At 39.4% G+C, this 22,221-nt stretch overlaps 1 protein-coding gene across 4 annotated transcripts in view; it reads right to left on the minus strand.

The window, feature by feature from the left end:
- Nucleotides 1-22,221, minus strand: part of RAF1 (Raf-1 proto-oncogene, serine/threonine kinase) — a 415,567-nt gene that overhangs the window by 54,230 nt on the left and 339,116 nt on the right. For all 4 annotated transcript variants that reach the window (XM_086938972.1, XM_086938971.1, XM_086938970.1 and 1 more), the window contains 2 exons: nucleotides 17,211-17,387; nucleotides 9,410-9,456 (listed from right to left, as the gene is read on the minus strand). In XM_086938972.1, coding sequence (XP_086795098.1) covers nucleotides 9,410-9,456; nucleotides 17,211-17,387 — 224 coding nt within the window. The remainder of the gene's footprint in view (nucleotides 1-9,409; nucleotides 9,457-17,210; nucleotides 17,388-22,221) is intronic.

Raw genomic sequence — 22,221 nt, forward strand, 5'->3', positions numbered from 1 at the left:
GTAGAAGAGTTATGGTATTGTAGTGGGCAATAGCACCAGCAGAGACACCCAAATGGATCTAGGCAGTGCACCATCTGCACTGGGGCCTCTACAAATAAGTACATTTGGTCCTAAAGATTCAAAATGTTGGAAAGCAGCACTCTACTAGAAACAAAATGAGCAGGGTACTCTTTCAATGGCAGAAATAAGTAAGTGGTTAACGATTAAACAAACATTACAGTGAAAAAAGGTAATGGTCTCCTGATTCTAAAACAGATGCCACGGCCAATCAGAAGTACTGCCTTTATACCCATTTGTGCCCTGAGGCTCTGTGCCTTAGACTAGTCAAATTCCCTATATACTAAGATACAGAGATTCAAACCTAGTCAAAGATGTTGAAAGGTTTCTAAAACGCCAAGCAACTGGGTCTGCTTGTGTATGCCAGCCAGCAGACTCTCCTAACTTTACTGTGTTAGCTTAGGTATAGTACCTTGCAAAGCATACAGTGCTGTGGTGTAAATGTCCTCATTTTTCAATTTGAAAGACAGGGTACAATACTGGCAGAAGCTTAGATCACAGGTATTTATGCACTTCTTTTCTCATCAATAGTCCCCAATATCTAAAAGTTTCTCTAGGAGGTCATTCAAAAGCTTGGAAGCCTGAACTGGCACAGCAAAATATATTTCTGTATAATGAGGAAATGAGCTTGGAAAAAATCGACCATGCTGAAAGTGGTCTTTATGCATAAGACATAGAGCCTTGAAATAAATATGTTCATGCCAGGAGCAGGTGAGATACGAAATAACAGCAGGCAAGCCTTTCACATCCTAAAACTGTAGACTCCATGACATTGGGCCCGTGCACGGCAAAAAGATGATATGGCAAACCCATAAGTATTTCACTTGAAAAAGCATGTTGTTACCGTGTCCCCAGATGACGGGTACAGGGATGGTACAATAATGCAAGATGAAACAGAGGTAGCATATCTGAGGGACTGGATAGGGGAATCTACAGAGAGTGTGGCCCTTAAATTGAAAGCGCTGAGGAGTAAGGGTTCTTGAGTGCTAAAGGATGACATTTGATTCACCCGCAGGTCACTTTTAAATATTAGCTCTGGGTTGTGGCACCCTAGTGGGAGCGACTGTAAAATAATCAGTATGCAGCAAATTACCAGTGTGATGATGGGATGGATACAAACTGATTTAGTTTAAATGGGGTACAATTTTAAATCTGACTCGTAGGACTAGACGCATTAAGGAATAACCCAAATTCTTCACTGAGAGCGAGGTGATGTCCTGGCTGCCTTAAAATAACATAGCAATTCTGGCATTTTACTGTACTCTAAGTTTTAAGGTTTGCATGTTTTAACATAAAGCTGGTATCTGCTTTAGTTTGATCACAGCCTGTTAAGTGTCAATGTCATGAAACTATGTCCCTTTTACAACGTCCTGGCTGACTCTTTCAGGAAGCCTTCCTTAGAAATGATCAACCATAACATGTACAACGGTTTTGTCCTGATAGTTTTCTCTGTGGTACATAAAAAGCAACTTTAATAAATAAATAATCTTCTTTGAAAAGGTTTTTTTTTTAGAAACGTACTTTATTTGAATGCACATCTAGAACCAGCAGTGACTGTCAGACAATATTCAGATCTATTGTACATTGCCATGGCATCTTTAGCTGGGTGGTGTAAGGACCAAAGATCCATGTTCTCACTATCTCCAAGTTAGCCAACAAACTGTTGCATTTCACGAAAAAATATGAAAAAGTTCCTATGAACACTAGGCAATATAATTAAATGAATCTCAGCCGTTACTTTACTTACTATTACATTGGAAGTCTTTACATCGCCAGTGATTTTACATCAGAAGTGCTTTTACTTTACATTTTTGGAGGCAAGAAGTTATTTTTAATTAATATATTTATTGATATATGCTTGTTTTAAAATTGTTTTAAACTCATTTTTAACTAAATTGTTTTTTAAATATTGTATTAATCAAGTTGTAATACTTTTTTTCTTAAAATATAATTCTAATTGTACACTTATTTTATGTTTATGTATGCGTGTTTGATGTTTTGGGGAGTAACCCTCCACCACCCTTTTCTCTTTTTAATATTTGTATTCTCTTTTACCGGGGTGGCGACGACGAAACCCCCCTCCTATATATACATGCACACATACACATATATAATGCACAAGCTGCCTGTACATATATATGTATATATTTTAGGGTTTAAATTAATAAGAACATTACATATTGTATAATCATTATGTTTAAACGCGTATATATGCAATACATTTTTTTAATTATCTTGAAAATTTACCTTAACATTAAATTAAAAACCTTTAATTTAATATCAATTACTTTTACTGATTACCTGTAATTAATGCCTTAATTTTCTAATTACTTATCTTCAACATTAATTTATAAATTAAATACTTTTTTAGTATTACATTTATTCAATGTTAACTACGGTTTAACCTAGCCTGTGCGTATACGTTTTCAAAAGATCTCTCTGAAGCAGTTTTGATCACAAGTGGAATTTTATTAAGTACTTATTACCAATATTAGGCAAGCCTTATGAATCGAAAAGTTGATCTACACAAGCCAGGCATTTACTAAATATTTCAATGGATTGCTAGGAACTATTCTAGTGTTACTCTAAAACACAAAACTCCCAATAGTACAGCACCTTCTAATTTTTCAGATCATTACCGTCTAGAGAGCATGTCTGCCTTAAATGTGTTCCTTAAAATTATGAGCCACATTCTTGCATTGCGCTGTGCAGAAAGCATTACAAGAGTTTAAAAAAGGAATCCAGAGAATGTTTCTTCTTAAAATATTTTAAAGCTGACATCCACATAAGATGTAGGAGACCATTGCACATCTTGTTTTACTGAATACATTATCAATTTCGAGATCTAACAAAGACAGGCTTTGAAAAGGCAAATGGACCAGCTTTTTTGTTTAGCTTCCATTTGATGTTTTTTGGGTGGGAGTTGTGGTTTTGTTTTAGATTTTGGTCACTATGTCAGGCCGGCTCTATTCCCTTCTGTCTTTCAGTAGCAGCTGCATGCAAACAAAACATTTTCTTCATATTGTTGAAGCCTAGTGCACAAGAACACTATCCTCCTTGTCACAAAGTCTTAAGCCCCACTCTTTCTGGTATATTTAAAAATGGCAAGCGCTAGGTGGAGAATGAACAGTGGTAAAGTACTGTTGCATGAATACAAAACTAGAATGATGGAGATTATCTTTGTCTTCCAAATCAACTGTTCAGAATATATCTCCTGCCAATCATTTAAATGCATTTAAAAGGACCATGCACTAAGGAGAAAACAACAAAATTCTCTTTTGCAAGTCCTGCATCACTAACAATCACCAACAATAGGCTTTCTAGAATGTTCCTTTGTTTGATTATGTCTTCTTGGTTTACAGATTTATTGTGACATCACTCAAAGGATTTCCTCCTTGCAAAGAGTAGTTGTCTCAATACTGGTGAATACTATAGCCATATAGCCCGCCGTAGTGGGCTATACCAGCTATCAAAGGCCTGCTACTGCTTTAAAGGCCCGAGTCGAAGGCGAGGGACTTTAACAAGGTGGCAGGACTTTATTAGCCGGTATAGCCCTGCTACGAAGGGCTACAAGGCTATTAGAACATTCTGCCACTAGAGGGCAGAATGTTCTAACAAATAAAACAAAGGCCTCTCGAAGCTCTAGTGGATTTAAATCCCCTTGCGCTCCGAGAGGCCTTTGTAAGACATTGGAATGTTGATCTGAGGGCCTTTACCGGCCCGTAGAAGCAGGGAGCACTCCATTGTCTTCAATGGAGCTCCCAACATTCCAATGCTCTTATAGCAAGTTAATGACTTCTGCCATTAAAGCTCTTGAAAAAGATTATGAAACTGGAAAGTCTTTATCTTAGCTAAGGTGTTCCATCTATCCTCACTAACAATCTAATCCTCCAAAGGTGTGGCAGCCAGCAACCATACAAAGCACAAAGAAACAGCAAAGTCAATTGGACAGGGAAGACAGGGAAGAAGACAGTATTAAAATATTAGGGAGTCGAGGTTTAGAAAGAACGGACAACAGTGCCATTCGAGACAGCTGAGGAAACTCAAACTCTGTCCACCAGACTACATTCCACCCTTGAACCTCAACCCAGGACGTAATCAAAGTTTTTATGGATGCTGAAAATACATGCTACATCTGATGCACACTGATGGGCCATGAAACAACAATTAAACACTAGAGAGGTTCTCAAAGCTATATGGTTCTGAAAAACAGAACAGCCCGGGGATTTGAAAGCATTCCTGCGGCCTTCAAGGTTTGAACTAAAATACTATGCTAAAGTGTCTGTATGAACTGCAGACTGATCTGCAAACTATTCCGTTCATATTGAGGAGGAAGTCAAGTACGCATTTATGAGACCCACTTATAGGACTTTTTTCTGGAAAAGCGGGTAAGCCCCAAAATTTAGTAGCAGAGTATAATGTTTTCACCCTTTCTCAGTCGCCAAGTGGCTATCTTGCAGTGACACAGGAAACCACTTGCAGATGCCGTTTACTTAGGCGCTGTTCAGCATGTGCCTATGGTAACTTGCTTGTACAGAAGGATTAAGAAGCTACCTTCTAAATAAGAAACTGTGAAAAAAAAGCATAAAAAATACACAAAATAAAAAATTTAGGGTTCTGGAAAAGGTAACAGAATCTGCACACTGTAACGCTGATAAAGTCGACTGTCTTCACGGCATCAGTTGGACCTTTGTGTGGCAAATCCTGCTGTCTTTGGGACCCTTGATCAAAGAGGAGGTACAATTAAACGTTGACAGAGTAAACAACTGAGAAGGGTTTTAAAATGGACAAAAAGAAAGAGGAATCGGAGAATAAATGCCTGCACAAGTTCCAAAATTGCTTCTATAGTGGCATGAAAAAAGGTGCAAAACGGGCTGGAGGCACAATTCCCTACACCCCCAAAATTGAGAAGCAGGTCAAGACCGGCTTCTACAAAATCAAGTATACAAGATAGCCCAGCACACTTTTATACATAAAATATAACAATGATATGGTAAACAAAAAACAAAGCTTGTTCCAAAGAGGAGTCGATGTATTAAATTAGATCCTTTATTCAATTCTTTTTTTTTTTTAAACTTTTGAAACTTCAGAGCTACCCTTCCAAATCAGAAAGATATCGTCTATGTATCTGGTGTAATAGAAGATACTATCCATCCAATCCTTTGCGCCTGGGTCCCAGGCATGCTCCATCTCATACAGACCCATGAACAGGTTTGCATAAGATGGAGCAAACCTGGAACCCATGGCTGTCCCCTGTCTCTGTACATACCAATCCTCCCCATGCAGAAAAGCATTTTGGGTAAGAATCATTTCTGCCATTGCAAGTAGCATCTGGGTATGTTCCAGATGGCATGCATTGTGCTTATACAGAAAGTATTTCAGATCCCCTAGTCCGTCCTCCAACCCTATACAGATGTAGAGGCTCTCCGCGTCCATTGTAACGAATGTGAAGATGTTGTCTTCCCATGTCAGGCCCTCTAATTTGCAGAGAAGCTCTCTGCTATCTTTGAGATATGATGGGAGGTTACGTACTGTCGGCTGCAAAAAGGTATCAGATGTTCAGTTGAGCCACCATTTCCCAATATTATGGGGCGCCCAGGGGGAAAAGCCCCCCCTCTTATGAATTTTTGGCATCATGTAAATGCATGGATGTCTTGAATTATTTGCTAGAAGATATTTATATTCTAGATCAGTTATGAGGCAGGAATCGTGCCATTCTGTAAGTCTTCCGTTAATGTTTCTCTCAATCGTTTTTGTTGGATTGGATTGTAATCTCATGTAGCATTCTGTATTATTGAGTTGTCTCTCAATTTCAGATAAATAATCTACATAGTTCATAATGACAATATTACCGCCTTTGTCAGCCTCACGGATGACAAGGTCTCGGTCATCTCGTAATGACTGAAGAAAGGCTTTTTCGTTTTTCATGATGTTATGATGGTGGACACACTTAGAGTTCGCACCATGTCTGTCCTCAAGATTATAAAGGTCCTGTGTAACCCTCATACAGAAGGTGTCTATGGCTGATTTAGCATGAATTGGTGTCATAAATTTAGATGTGTTTCTTAGTCCACTATCTATACTCGTATCCTCCTCAATGTCCAGAATCCTAGCATGTTCTACTAGATTAAACAGGTTTTCATCATCCAATGTTGCAATAACATGTGAAGTTGCAATTTCAGAAATTTCATACTCTGACACACGAGGCATATTTACAACAGGAGGACGGACAGTGGGACGTTCAGAGAAAAATTGTTTTAATTTCAATTTTCGGACAAAGCAGAACAGATCCACGTGCACATTATCCAGAGACTGGTTACCTGTTACACAGTATTTTAAACCTTTGCTCAAAATCATCAATTCATCAACACCAAATTGTTTTGACGATAAATTAACAACATTAACAGTATTGGTCTCTACTTCTTTCCCCATACTGTCCACACAGTGGTGCACAATCTCATTATTCATACTCTTTCGTTGTTCCCTAGTTTTGCCTTGGTTACGGATCTTGTGTTTTTGGCCACCCCGTCTGGTTCTACTCCTATATTTTTCTTTCTGTTTCCCAGGCGGAATCTCTGAACCTCCCATAAAAAATCAGAGGTTTGGTTAAGATTGGGGCTGGCTGCACTAGTCCCCTCCCTAGGATTACGTTCAATGGAGGAAACGGAAGAAATTGAGGTACTACTTGAGGAGATACTGACCGACTTTTTTTCTACAGTAGCAGTTACAGTGCTTTTTGTAGTGACATCATCATACTTGCGAGCGAACGTAAAGATGCGCCTGCGTTCATAATACTTTCTATCTTTCTCTATTTTCAGTTGTTTTTTACCTTTTAGATATAGTTGATATGCTGCCAATTCTTTCTTAAGGATTGCAAAGTTTTTTTGTGTTGGATCAGGTAGATTCACCTCACTTATCTCTTTTTCAAGAATCTAAATTTCTTCCCTAATTTTTTTTAACTCTTTGTTCAGCATTTCGGATTAATATATACATCATTTTGTAGGAGGCAGTATGTAGGCCATCCTCCCATTCTCCCAATAACTCAGGTTCTAAATCCTCACAGTTAGGGAAGATTAATATGCGAAGGCCTCTGGGATGCGTCTATTTTCTAAATATTTTTTCAGGGTTGCGCCATCCCACCATTTCGTGAGTTCTTGTTTTTTCAGTTTCTCTAATCAGATACATTTATTTTTTAAACCATCTTTGTTTATTACACTTGGGGTAGGGACCGAAGTCCCACCTCCATAATTTTTATTGAACAAATCATCCAATAGTTCCTCCCTATTGTCCTTAAAGTTCATGGTCTAGATTGATTAGATTATTTTCAGGATTTGTGATTTTAAATTGGGAAGTCGTTTTGGTAGGCTGACTTTTGGCCAGGGAAAAGAGGCCTGAACTGTGTTGCAAAGCAGCGCTGAATGCTCACATGATCCTGTTTGCCCCAATGCAGCCATGCCAAATTCTAATGCGTGCAACCAGTCGCTCCTCCTTTAATAGAAAAGAGCAAAAACAAAAACCGACCAGGCCCGTTTGTTTATAGAACAATTATCGCTGGCAGACCTTCTGAGCGCTTCTCTCCACATTCCCGACAACCAAGTCTCAGTTTGTTGCTGTGCCAACTCAATCAACGTTCATCGCAGGAGATTAAAAAGTGAAGAATTGCCATCAGACTCTGATGCTGAAAAAACACCTTATGACTATCTGCGGGAACAAAAATATGACACGTCCCTAAAATGGTCACGAGAGTCGTGCACAGGTGACCGACTACGTGTTCACCACACAAATAAGGTAATATGCATCATGTAGTGCTAAATGCTTCACTGTTCTTTTCTAGAACCATCTTCAGCTTTGCAGGCACTCAATTTCCCCTCATAGAACCGTCTTTCAAAAGGGGCTGCGCAGTTTTTATGGCTCAGCTGAGCAAACGAAGCAAACATATTTGCTCATGTTATGGGACGAGCAAAATAGGGAAGGGCAGACTCATTAAACTCCTGGCGCGCGCATGAACGGACATGAAAAAAAAAGACTAAGGCAACAGTAGCAAGCTGTCACTGCTTGATACAACCAAATATAGAAGGTACTTCTTATTAGAAAATATATATATGTATATATATATTTATATACACATGTATGTATATATATATATATATATATATATATATACACACACACACATATATGTGTGTATATATATATATATATATATATATATACAGTGCTTTAAATGGAAAAATAGAAGTGCAGGTACTCTGTAACAGAATACCTTCTTGTTTCTGAGAAGAGCTGGTACTCTTCAATTAAAAGTATTCGATGTCTCTCAGGAAGTGACGGTACTCAGTACCGGACAGTACAGGCCCATTTAAAGAAATGCTAATATTTATTTATTTCACGTCGGGCACAAACCACTGTCCGTGGTTTTTCCAGGACAAAACTATTAAGTGTGAAAGTTTTTTGTTAATAACGAACAGTTCATATTTGTGTGCTCATTCTTATTGTCTCTGCTTCTAGGGGTCGGCTGCCACCTTAAGAAGGTAACATAAAACCATTCATCATAGAACCTCAAAATGTCCGGCTGGTTCTGTCTAAGCCTTCTGACCTTCACTGTCACCAAGTTTATAGTCCCACCACCAAAACGTCTAGTATGGCATTATAGCACGCTGCTGATATTCATAACGTTGTTAAAGGCCCTGATCCCAAATGCCGGTAAACCACAAATGGAAGAAAGGGAAGTGGGCCAGTCCTGAGCGGTGGCCCACCGTGCTAATCCTAGCTACAGTTCAGGGTCATGGGTAATCATCATAACAACGCGGCTATTCTTGGTACCTCTGCTAGAGTCTGACAAGCTTACTGGAAAATGCAAGAAAATACAGGGAGGAGGGCATCAAATAGAGACCAAAGGTAAGCTTGGAGGCGGACACATTAACATAAGGATTTGTCCTGCTGGATGTAGGAGTTCACCAGGCTGAGAAATGGGTTGCCATGGGGAAGTCACCGGCATAGTTCTCCACTGCGAACTTCTTGCTGTGAAATCACATTACACCTCTAAAGACTAAACTCTATTCCATGCTATCCACCTCTTTCAAGCAATCTGACTAAATTTAAAAAAAAGGATCAATTAATAACATTATAAATTTGATTTCAAGGAATTGCACCAGTCAATAAACGCAGGCCATTATATTAGATTAAGGAAATGCATTACGTCATAAAAGAAAATAATTAAAAATGAATAGCATTACCTGAAGGGCACATAACATTAAACATATTTACTGCCTACTCATTTTCACACTGCAGGGGTTTAAATAGATTATTCTACCAAATTGGGAGAAAAACGGCATTAGAGAAAAAAGGATACTGTTTGATTTCATGTCTCTGTGGATGATGTTCTTCGCATGTAAGTAGCTGCAAAAAACAAACAAAAAACAGGACCCAGTTAATGTTATGAAGTCAAAGCAGCAACCAAGCTAATGAAACACAAACATGACTTTTCAAAGGGCGAATGGGAAGACAGTGTTTGTGAAGTATGACTTATAAGAGCACACAAGCAAACCCATAGGTATAAGCATCTTAAAGTAATGTAAAGAGTGCAGAATAAATATTTTTTCATAGAATCGTGTTTGTCAGCATCGGTTGAACATATAACTTTAAAAAAACACACATACATAGCCGGGCAAGCATTTGTACCGACTGCAAGGAGGCCGAAAAATGCTTTAAATCCTCACAACATTAGGGCCCAAAGAGATACTAACTGGCCTCAAACTCCCCAAACGAAAACACAGTGCACGGAGGATTAGTGAAGGGAATGCTATGCAGCCTCTATTTTAAAAGTTCAAAAACAAACATTGATGTTTTGAAGCAAACCAGGTTCTTTAATGTTGCATGAATAAACGTGGAGAAGGCACACTTCCTTTGAGATATCTTCGACTTGGACATATTTTCGAAATTTTGAGAAGACATCATTTATTCATAAGAATTGTTTAATTAACAATTCTTATGAATAAATAAAGTCACAGAGCACAAATATCTCGTAAATTTACAAATAAGAGGTTTGACTGACACAGAATGGAAAACATATTTAGCCATCAACTGCTAACCACACCAGCCAGAAATTTAGAAAGATTGGGCAATTCCTAATAGTAAATATGGAGACTGTTTACCAATCATTGCAACTGGCCTGATCGCGGCTAATCCATAACGGGATCTATTGAAGGGTTTATCCAGTGAGTCCAGGAAAACGTCATGAGCTGAACGACAAGTGCTCCCTTTTTTGGAAAGCTTCACACTTCATAGTAATTGGGTTTCATTATAATGCTAGCATTTGTTGGAGAGTACACCCTGCAAAATAATCAATCCCTGGATATTTTCATAACAAATTTACACCTTTTTTTTTAACTTGAGCTTCCATCTTACAAACTGCTACCGGTTTTCTCAGCTCAGCACATAGCATATAAAATACCCTGTAATGTATTTAGGCAGTATAACTTCCAAGATGAATGCTCGCTGCTCTGCTCCTGCAGCCATGGATCTAAAATACGCCAAGTTTTATTTGAATTCCCACAACTATACATGTAAGATGTCCCATCAAGACGAATGCTGACCACCTGGCTCCTGTGTGAGGAATCTAATATCCTTGCTATAACCCGGACTTGTATCAGCAGTCCACTGAACCTCAAACTATATTTTCTCCAATCTCAAGCATATACCAAGATTACTTATTTTTGCCTCCGTTTCACCTTTTGTTAATAATGTTACTGCCCTGAGGACGGCTCCGGATCGCTGCTTCCACTTGGAGTGGGGCCGATTGCATCAGTTCCAGGAGCAGTGGCAGTCTATTGTGATCCTGGATGCTGCAACCAATCTCTGCATTCACAAGCTGAGGGACTAGGACTCATAAGCACTGGCATTGCTCAACAGTCTGTACATGTGCCCTACCCTTATGACTTTGAACTTGCAGTCATGTCAGTTTTCCAGATGTTCTATGGTGCAGCTCACTACAGACAGCAGGATGTGGCCCAATATGCCCAGCCCAGCGAGGTAAAAAATTTGAGCACCACTGAGAATCGAATAACCCATCGGCGACCACTTTAAAGAATCATCAAGCAGACTATTGTCTGGATTTGCGGCAGCATTGCAGCCCCAAAATAGGCCAACTGCTCCAAGCAAAATCCAGTTGTGCCTAAATGGGCAGTTTCCGCAAGGGTGCTAGGGTCATTCTCTTAAGGACCACTCTGGCTACTAGATCTGCATTGTTGAGGCACAATGGAGCTGGATCCTCTCTTGATGTCAGACCGTTCTATGAGTACGTCAGTCGCAGGATCACGCTGAAATGCTCCCAATGAGGGCTAGAGGGGAACTCTCCTACTCATGGCTCTAGCAACTAGGTCTCCATTTTTGAGGTTGGAAAATTTACGTCCTTCATTTTTTAGAGCTGCTTGGTGCCAAGTTGGAGCCACGCCTACTTTTAAAATAGGTTGGATCAGTGAAGACAGACCCCAATGTCAATGTCAGATGGTGATGCATTGTCTTAGCTAACTAATGTATTATCCATTGCACTGCATAACCCTGGAGTGAATTAAGAATGGTATACGATCTATGGTGACAGTTTAATCGTCTTCTAGGTGTGATCACTTGACTCTGGGCAGTTCTTCACAAGTGACTCTTGATGTACTGTTTCGGTCAATCTGTACTAACTATATTCTGGAAGAGGAGCAGTCACAGGCTCATTGATTTATACTGTACTTTGACACAGGCTTTAATTTGAAACTCTTTATGTTGATCAAACTGCTGTAAGCATTGTTGTTTCCCACTCATTTGGTGGGGATCTTTTCCATCACGTTTAATCACTCTTCGTCCCTGAGTTGGTTTCTTTTATCCTCTTTGCCACAATCCTTTACATTGTTATTAAAAAAGGTCCTTTGCTTATCTCCACCATACCTACATCTCCTTTGGGGTAAGTTAAAGTCCATTAGTAGCTCATCAAAACTTACAGATAGCAGATTTCTAATACTTATCTGCCATCTTACATTTTAAGCTGTATTTCTACACTTAAGCACCCACAAAACACAAACCGCATTTTAACAACCCACCCTCTTGTTGAACCACTTTGCATTTGACTTTTATGCACTTTACCACAACTTAACTTGTGATTCCGTCGGCAAAATAGCTACATCACTCTTACGTTAATATATTTGAATCCATCTTTTTCCTATATCATTGTACATTATTTTCCATATTTTACTGGTCTCGACATAGATTATTTTGATGCATGTGCATACTAGAATGTCTTTGGCCATTTCCTGCCAATACTACATTCACTTTTCTTAATGAGCCCACACTATAGATTGAGCTTCTAAATTTCTCTATCTTTAATAGAAGAGCTACATCCAGGAAAATTATTTTTGTATGTCGGATTTTGTGACTCAATCATCTGTGTTTTTCCACTGATGTGCACTAATAAGTCTGTATTGTAATAATTTTCACCTTAATTTTATGCTCTATTTTATTAAAGTCTCCACCTCCATTCTGCTTCACTAATTCCATATGCTCCAGATCCACAGTACTCAATTTCCAGGCAAAGGGACTGCGTGGAATTCAAGGCAAAATGTAAGATTCAGATTTAGTCATGATGTAGGGTAGGTTAGACTGTATTATGTAGTTTAGAGAGACACTCAGTGACTGGTGGGAGAAGACTTGTGGTTGAAGCGCTGTAAGAAAAGAAACCTTTATTTCGCATCTGATCAACCGGTGTGACATTTATTCCTTCATTTGTCCATCTTTCTATGAGATCTACAAAACTGAAAAAGTGGGTTGTTGGTAATTTGTGCATCTACTGGATGCTAAGGCACCTCTAACACTGATGGCTAAGGTAGTTCTTTCTTTAACTAACCACCATCACTACAAATGAGATCCTTAATATCGTGGAGAGTCCTTACTTTCAAGGGATATATTAAAGAAGTTAGGCATGGTTTTAGTTACACTGATTTATTAACCAAGACAAGATGTGCCCATATGTTGTCAGCATTCTCATATGCCAGGAAATAGTGGATTCATGAACGTTAAGCAGGGTCATACCTTCAAGTCAAGGAGTACAAACCTGTCTATAGGTATGGAAGCTGGATATACATCCAGAAGCAAAGCATACATGAGGTATACAAAAGAAAAATAGTGTATGAGATCACTTACTTAATGACAACTGCTGTGTTATGCATACTAAGTAAGCTAAGGGTGCTGGACTTCAGAAAAGAAAGAGTTTACAGGTTGTGAAACAGATTTAGCAGTCCACATTTGCGTGAGGACTCCTATTTCTGAAAGCTACCAGTGACAACAGGTAGTTTGAACCCAAGGTTGTCTCCTTCTAACACAAACAACTTTTCTTGAGAAATATGAAGCACTGAATCAATGAGATGGCTGCTTGGGTAATCAATCACTCCTCCAAGAGGACAGCTGCTCCCATTTTTTTTTCCCTGGTGCAATCTCACCTGCAGGCCCATCTGTTGCATCTAGGGCGATGCCATTGAACCCCAAAGCAGCATTCACTGCTCTAAAGATGCCAAGATATCAGCATGCATCATCCAGCCTCCCATCTTTAAAATGGGAATGTAAATAAGAATACAGTAGGGAAGCATTGGCTGCACATATGAACTCATGTGGCTTCTAGTTTGAGACCTGCATTGCGTTTTTAACAAACTCTAGGGTGCCCATCCCCTCTTACAGTTCAGATAGAGAGGGACCATTCTTGCCAGTCTCTGGTAGTAGCCATTGTAGTGAGCCGCCAGTGATAATCCACCCAAATAGTCAATAGAATCTTCAATCTGCTGAAGATACAGAGGTTCACTTGCTTCATATTCATGAAGCTTTCCATATTATCTTTTAAGACTCCCACTTATCTCTGCATTTGAGTGTAAGAAAGAGAGGATGGAAGGACAAGCAGCCATCTTTAAACTGGTGATTTACTTTTGCTTTTGGTGATGTTGGATAGCGTTGCTAAAAAGCAAAATGCTTTGTTGCTGATGGAAAAAAAAAATATGCATAATGATTCGCACATATGCGACATAACGCTACTGGTGTTCGCTTCATTCAGCAAACGCATGGACGCATGATGACATAAGCACGGGTATGAGTCACCACTTGTGCGCTCATAATGACCTGGATGCCATTTTGCTACTGAATGATAGTGGATGCCACTTGGCACCGTAAATAAAAATAAAAATATGAAATTGCGCTAATGCGTATTGTAGTAAACGTAGCAAGCAGACTGGCCGTAAATGAGATCTGGTGGAAACTCCAAGAAATAGAAAAAAAAACATTTTGAAAAGGCCACAAGCAATGGAGAGTGGTTGGGTGAAGCAAAGGGGAGTGGACCGGGTGTTTGGGTGGGGGGTGGAGGGGGAATGAAAATTATTTAAAAATGAAAATAACAGCATAACATGTATATTTGTAAAGCACACATTCATTCAAGGGTATCTTGGTGCTGAATAACAGATGTTTATTGCTACCCAGATCAGTGGTACTCTTTATCGACCTCAGAAGATGAGAGGCTGAGTGGATCAGCAGGGATTGAACCTGTGACCATGAGGTCGAACACAGGCCTCTACAGTGGGTGCATTATTCCACTAAGTCACCAGACCCAGCTGAACCAGGTGATGGTAGAGGGGATAACAGAGGGGAAAAGAGGCATACAAAGGGGCACGATTTGGGAGTGCGAGCGAGAATACAAAAGTGCAGCACATGAGGGACACAGAAAAATGGAGAACAGAGAAGCCAGATATTTGGGAGGAAGAAGCAGAAGACTGAAAGAGCTAGAACACGTATGAACTCTCATGGAATGCTTAACAAAAAAGAAAAAAGTTGTCCCACAGAAGTGAGGCGTGGAAAGATAAAGGCCAAAAATAAAAAGCATGTCAAAGAGGCTATGCTCCACGAGAGGGACAAACACAAGAACAGGAAGGAAAGCCATCAATTATGAGGAAAGGAAATAAGAGAGACAAAACCAATCAATGGAAACAATAGGCAGTTTCTAAGCCCCCTTAACATTTTTGGGATCGTCCACAAGCGTCTTTCGCATGCAGACGTCGAGAGCTGTTAGGTAGGAGAGATGTAAAAGCGCAAACTAATCAAAATATGTATTGTATCTTTAAAGCCCTCTTATTGTCATGTGGCATGAGCATCAACGCACCCTGATGTGGACTGCAGATACCATCAAATCTGAACAAAGCATTGGAAAATGGATGATAGTTCGGAAAGCAGAGCCCACACCGGACTTTTTACTGTTTTAGTAGAATCTCCACCCAAATTCACATCTGTATCTGCTGCTATGCTTGTTTGCCATTTATAACATGGAGCACAATGGCTTTCCAACAGTTTTTAAATAAGCAATGCCTATTGTGTTTATTGTATTGTTATAGTATTTATAAATCGCTATCCAAATCCCTGAAGAGTGCATTCTTGATTGATTAAGCAGCTAGTAGTATGTATAATTTACACAGCTTTTAGTAGCTCTTGCAGGTTCACGAACCACTCATCAGTGCGCATGATAGCTTGAAAGCGATTTACCATTGACATCACAAAACAGAGCTAGCGCAATCAAAATCGTCTTACGCTGCTCTTAAAATCTTCAATGATAACCACAAACGTTTTACGGTTAGGACCTTAATTCAGAAGTGAAACAAAAAATTACTAATAACGCAAATGCAATCATTTACTACTCATTAATATTTGCTGTAGCCCAAAGCCATTTTCATAAAAGACTGATGGGTGGATAGTGCCTTTACCAAATGACATCATGATTATTCCAATTGGTAATTTCCCCCACAACACACCTCTTCTTTATACCCGATGACTGATCCAGTGAGTTTCCTGAAAAATATTTCCCTGAATGTAGCCTTTTTCTTTTTCAAGGCATATAATGCAACGTGACCTTGAAACATGTATCAACCCAAAACAATTTTTCAAAAGTGTCATGATGTGCCTTTATGGTTTTATAATGTGTCATCCTCTTGTAATGGACAGTGAAGAAACGCACAGCATGGGTTTTGTGAAAGGCCAAGCAAAACATTCTTACGTTACTGTATCTCAGGATTGTCTTATTAAGGAACTTGCAGGAGAATTCTCCTAAAAACAGGAACATTATCTAATTTGTTTCCTCGTGTACACAAGTTCTTTCTCAGGTGCTCTGAATGGTCTTTAACATGTGAACTAAGTGAAAAGTTCTGTAAATAAGTCCATTGCAACATGTATGATGCTGCTTCGTACATTGCGTAAGATTCTTCCCTTGCTTCCGGCCCCAGTTAGACCGGAGGAAGTGTGCAGTATCATTCTTAGCAGGCTTGATTACTGCAACGCACTACTCCTGGGCGCCCCTAGCACTTTGATCAGGAAACTGCAGCGCATACAGAATATGGCAGCTAAGCTTGCCCTTTCTCGGATGCGCTCGGCCTCTTCTTCTTTATCGCTAAAAGACCTCCATTGGTTACCGGTCCATCAGCGTATTTGTTTTAAGGCGTCTTGTAGTGTGTTCAGGGCCCTCCATGGACAGGTGCCGGTCCTGTTGCAGGAGCTCTTCTCCTGGTACTCAGCGGCTAGACCTCTGCATGTTTGGTGGCAGTTCCTAAAATTCAGATGGTACGGATGGGTGGCCGTTCCTTTGGTTTTGCCGCCGCCAAGCTTTGGAACTCTCTTCCCCTATTCTTGAGGAGCCTGAATGAACTTCCCTCCTTTAAAAAAGGGCTGAAGTCCTACATCTTTCCCAGGGTGGAGTAATTTCTGTGATTGCGCAAAGGTTAGGTAGAGTCAAAGCGCCAGGATACCCTCTGGGTGACAGACTGTGCTATAAAAGTATGCGATACATACATACATACAAGACCCAATGTGTGAGTGAGCGGTATACATGTATTGCTAAAGGGCAGCCCAATTTTTAGCACAGTTAGATATGTGTTGCTGAAAGGCAGACCCAGTCTTCAGCAGGGTGGAGTATATGAGTTGATGAAGGACAGACCAAATCTTTAATAGGGTAGTACATATACACGGTGATGACAGGCAGAGCCAATGTTCAGCAGAGAAGTATATATGTACTGAGGGTGATATATGTGTGAATAGAGGGCACTATAAGAGATTTTTCTTGCACCCATGTCACCACCGGAGCAAGGTGGGGTACTTACTCCATTCCTTGAGCCGTTTGCCTTGCAATGTCGATAAGCTGGAACATCTGGAACTTGGTCTCCTGAACATGTAAGTGTTTGTAGAGGCTGCTCCCCTCACACCATTGCGTAACAATTGCCAGGTTATCTTTTGTCATATAGCCCATGAACAGCAAAATGTTGACGTGACGTGTTTTCCTAAAAAAAAGATATTTGAAGGAACAAGTTATTATAGGACAACTAGTGCAGTGCAAGCTTTATCATTCAGATAGCATTATAGAGTTACCACATACCACACAAACATAATGTGTATTGTAAAGCAAATGTTCACCCCAAGGGGTCTCTTGGCACTAAGCTTTTTTTCTCTACAACCCATTGCAAACAATTATTGGATAATCTGAGAATGACCATGTGGTCAAACACAGACCAATTCAATTGGTGCATTAGTTCACTGAGCCATCATAGCCGGAAAACATACACACAAAACTTGTGTCTGGTGAGAATAGTGGACTATTTCTATTTCGATCATCAAACCCTTTAAAAACCCAAAACGTCTTCAATAAATAACTAGGTTTTCGTGTCATTGAGAAACAATAAAACGTTTTAATTGGCATTGTTATGCAGATGTGAACACAGATTTATTTATTTTATTTATTTATTTATTTTGAAAGTTTTATATAGCGCGAACAAGATCTTTGCAAATATCAGAGCGCTTTACAAGGACAAGGGGGTCATAGAGTAATAGACTGTAATAATTGAGGTAGTCAAGTACAAGATGCATAGTTACATAGGTAGGTCAAATACAAGAGGTAGGTCAAAGGTGAGGTAGTGTCTACTATCAAAGTGTACGTACAAGGTGCATAGTCAAACAGTTGCGCCAATAATATAAAAGTACAAAAATAAGGAGCATATACTTGTTTAAGCAATCCTAAAATGCTTAGCATGAGGATAGACATAGTTGAGGTAGGAGATGAGTACAGGGTGTATAGTCACACAGGTGCATCAAAGTACAAGAGTAGGGATAGTTGAGGTGGTGTAGGTACAGTATGCAAAGTCAGACAGGTGCGTCAACAATATAAAATGTACAAAGAGGGAACGTATACAATCAGATAAATCTTGATCTCTTTGTGTGATTTTATAGGTTTTTGGATGTTACTTATCAGGTGTAATTAATTGGGTTATTAGTTGAGGGGTGCAAGTACCAATCTCAATTAATAATCACAATCCTCAGGTTGAACCACTAAAGTCACTAAATAAACCTGATAACTAACCCCTGGTAACTTTGGCACTACACCATGTAGTTGTAATGTGTAAAGTATTTATGTACTACTAAAACAGTAATAAGGTTGAAATACAAAACAATACAAGTCCTAAAACAAATTAGAAAAATAGAGTACAATTTCGTAATCAGTATGACAGTAAAGTGACAAAAATCTAATAAGAGGAATCAGCAATATGAATTTTTGAAGTTTTAAGTAGAAATGGTGCCAAGAAGCACAAAGTGCCAATGATAGTCAATGTTAGCAGTAGAACAGGACCTAGGAAGATTTTGCCACTAACCATGATGGAGCGCAGGTCAGATACACTAACCAGGTTCATCAAGGTCAACCATTTTACCTTCTGAATTTAGTCCTTTTAGTCCCAATCCACAATAGGAGTAAACTTCTAAGGCACCCCAGAGCCTATGGGGAGGCAATTAGAGACTCAGAGGTTGGCAAGCAGAGGCCAACAGCAGGGTCTAGTCCAGGCCCAGTTGCCACTGGTCAGATGGGCAGTTGAAGGAAAAGCCTCTTGTATCTTGCTGTGTCCCTGTAGCTTTAACAGGAGGTAAGTCCTAAGGCAGTTGGAATCCACTTCTTTGTCCTAGGTGCAAGGGAACAAGAGAGAGAAGGTCCAGACCTCCAGGGCTCTTCTCAGGTTGAAAACGGAAGATTGAGTCCACTTGCGATCTTCCTCTGGTCTAGGAGTGTTCTGAAGTTGGTGCCTGGAAATGCCACATATACGCCTGGCAAAAGCTAGTGGGTCGGAATGACCACTATGGACACCCTAACCAATGATCTAAGTTCACGGAGCTAACCCTTTCCACTTTGATAATTTTCAAGGTGGCACACTAAACTGGGCTCTGAGGAATGGGATGTCAGTGGGGAGTGACTACGGTAATCCTGGAGTACTACCACATTTACCACCAAAATCGAGTTGTAGGCAGGCCCTGAATCCACAACAACCTCAGAAACAGATGTATGGTAGGACAGAACGGAGATTTCAGCAACCACACAGTGGATACACACACAAATTGCTTTGCCATTCTGTTTTCCTCCTTTGAAGTACGCCCCAAATGTTATATGAAATACAGCAGCAGACCAGTCCAGCAGGTCGTGACACTCCTGAAAAACCTGACACTATGATGTCTACAAGAGACCCCTGTGATGGACACTGGTATGGCTGAGGGATCACTAGAATGTTGCAGGCCTGGGTGTGAGCTACATCTGGCCATCCCGGAAAGGGCACAGCAATACCTCCCCATACCCAAGGCCTTTTGTCTCTGTCCTGGGAGCAAGTTCACACCTCCCTCACGCCCACTGAAATATTAATTACTGGCAAGCAGTAGGGAGACAACTAAATGCAGATTTAGCTTTCAGGGATGATTTAGAAGTCATCTTTCGAAAATACTTATTACAAATCCAAATTCACTGATGAATTGGGCTTGTAATAAATATTTTTAAAAGTTCAATAATTAAATTTGCAGCTATTTCATAGGAGAGAACATTTATTAATGTTACTTTTATTAATGCTACAATAAATGTTAGATTTATTAACACCCTACTATGGCACAGCTAATCCTATTGTGAAAATGGCTTTTAAGTCCTTTTCACAATAAGGACATGTTTAACGTTAAACCTTTACATATCCTACTTTTAAATACTATGTATGACGTTTTAGTGGGCAAGAAGTCTTACTTAAGGGTTAAGGGTTACTTATTAATGCCAAGAGGGGTTATTTTGATGGGTCAAATTTGTAGTGAAAAACTTTCCCAGCCAGGCTACTGGTGGCAAGCCTGCAGTCATGTTGGCATTGTCACTGCAGTCAGTGGCAACATAAGGGCTGCAGTCCACTGGTGACTTTTAACTTACCAGTCTTGGGTATACTTTGGGCACCATGCCCTAGGTACTGCTAGGTAAGTTAAAAATGCAATTTTCATCATGGTAATAGAAGGATGTTAAGCATTTAGCAGGGGGAAAGCACACAGAATTCTATAGCCAGCAAAAATATGGTTTGGCAAAAAATTGGGGTGACTGCAGCAAGGCCACATTTTCAACATCAAGCTAGTAATTTTTTCTATGGCTGAAAGTAATATGGCTGCCATGCTAAATCTTTCTACTTTAGCTTTTCATGAACGTCATATTTTAATATTTTCACAGATTAAGGCATGATATCTGCTCATTACTGAAACATTTCACTTTCTACTGCAGAGGGCTCCAATGTGTAGTGCAACACCGTAATTTTCCTAATCCTCACCGCGTGGGCTCCTTTGCATGCTTGCATTTGTTACTTGTTTAGCATGTCTTGGAGGTTTGACTTAATAGCCCACCCACAGGTTAACTATGCGAAAGTCATTGTTCTGACTGATGTGTATATCAAAATGAATGGTTCGCTCAGGAAAACTTAGAGAAGAAAAGGGACAGTATAGGTAAGCCAAAATGTAATGAATACAATCGAAAAGTAAGCAAATACGCACACCATTTGGTGAACCGAAAATATTTACATTCATAGTCAAGTACATAATCAAATACAGTGATAATGGAACAGCACAGGTCAAGATTAGTAAAAATCAGGTGCAATCAAAGAGCAAATGGAATTAGGAATAATAAACTGCACAACAATAAATGTAAAAAGTCAATAATCAAAATGAAAAAATTAAATTATAGAAGTAATATTTCCATCTGTTGGTGCAGTCCATATTAAATGGGTCAACGTTTCAGACCTTATGGTTAAAGTGACCAGGGCCGTCATCGAGAAAAATTATAAAAAGACATTTAGAGAAAAGCAACCTAAAAAGACAAAAAGAACACAAGTCACCACTAATGTGCATTAGAGAAAAGAGTGAGAATACAATTATTGATGGAGCAGATTTCATCTGCAGTCAGGCATGGTTTTATTTTTTTGTGCTTCAGACAAACTGCATTTAAATTGCCACGCACCTTTTGGTGCAAATTAAAACCATGGCACATGAAAATCATGAAAGTGAGGCCTAATTTAGTCTGAAATGCTTTTTCTGAATTAACATGTGTTTTTGCAATGTAGAGAAAAGTGGCCTTTTTAGCTTTGAAGATTAATAGAATATGTTTCTCTCTTCCCAGTTCATCCCATGCAATCTACATTCACTATTTCTGTCTTAATAGACTTTGACTTGTTGCATATTTTGATAAATATTTTCAGTTAATAACACCTCTTTTACTTTGTTGCACATTGCACATTTATTTTACATGTTGTCATAAATAATAGAAAAGCTGCTTTACACTAGTAGCTTGGCTAGGAAAACATTTATAATGAGTATTAGTATGGAGTTTGGAAACATAATGTGCTGATTTACATGAAATTAACATTATCTTTTTGTTTATTTTATTTTTGGGGCCTACCATTAAATGGCTGCCTGTGAAACCATCAAAAGTTATGGCTTGCTTTGAATGAGAAGGGAGCATGCGCAGACTGTGGCAGCTTTCCTCATGCCAAGAAGTGAAGGACAGCTTGAACTGTACATTCTTCTGATTGTGCCAATGTACCAGCTAACTAAAGTATCCGTCCTACTGCGCTGAGAAAAGGAAGGAAGAATTAAAATGAAACATTTTCCCTAGTAAATGTTGCAAATGTTTATAAATGTATTATTCATGTATGCTTCTTTTTGTTAAAACTGTTTTTTTTAATGCGTCAGGAAAGTGCAAACTCATGCCATCATAACTGACCAATCAACATACAGGTTTTCCCGAAAGGCAACATTTTGTGTAGTCTGCCACAATTTTGTGTATAAAAACTG

Source organism: Lissotriton vulgaris, chromosome 9, assembly GCF_964263255.1.
Source record: "Lissotriton vulgaris chromosome 9, aLisVul1.2, whole genome shotgun sequence".
NCBI classification, from domain to species: Eukaryota; Metazoa; Chordata; class Amphibia; order Caudata; family Salamandridae; genus Lissotriton; species Lissotriton vulgaris.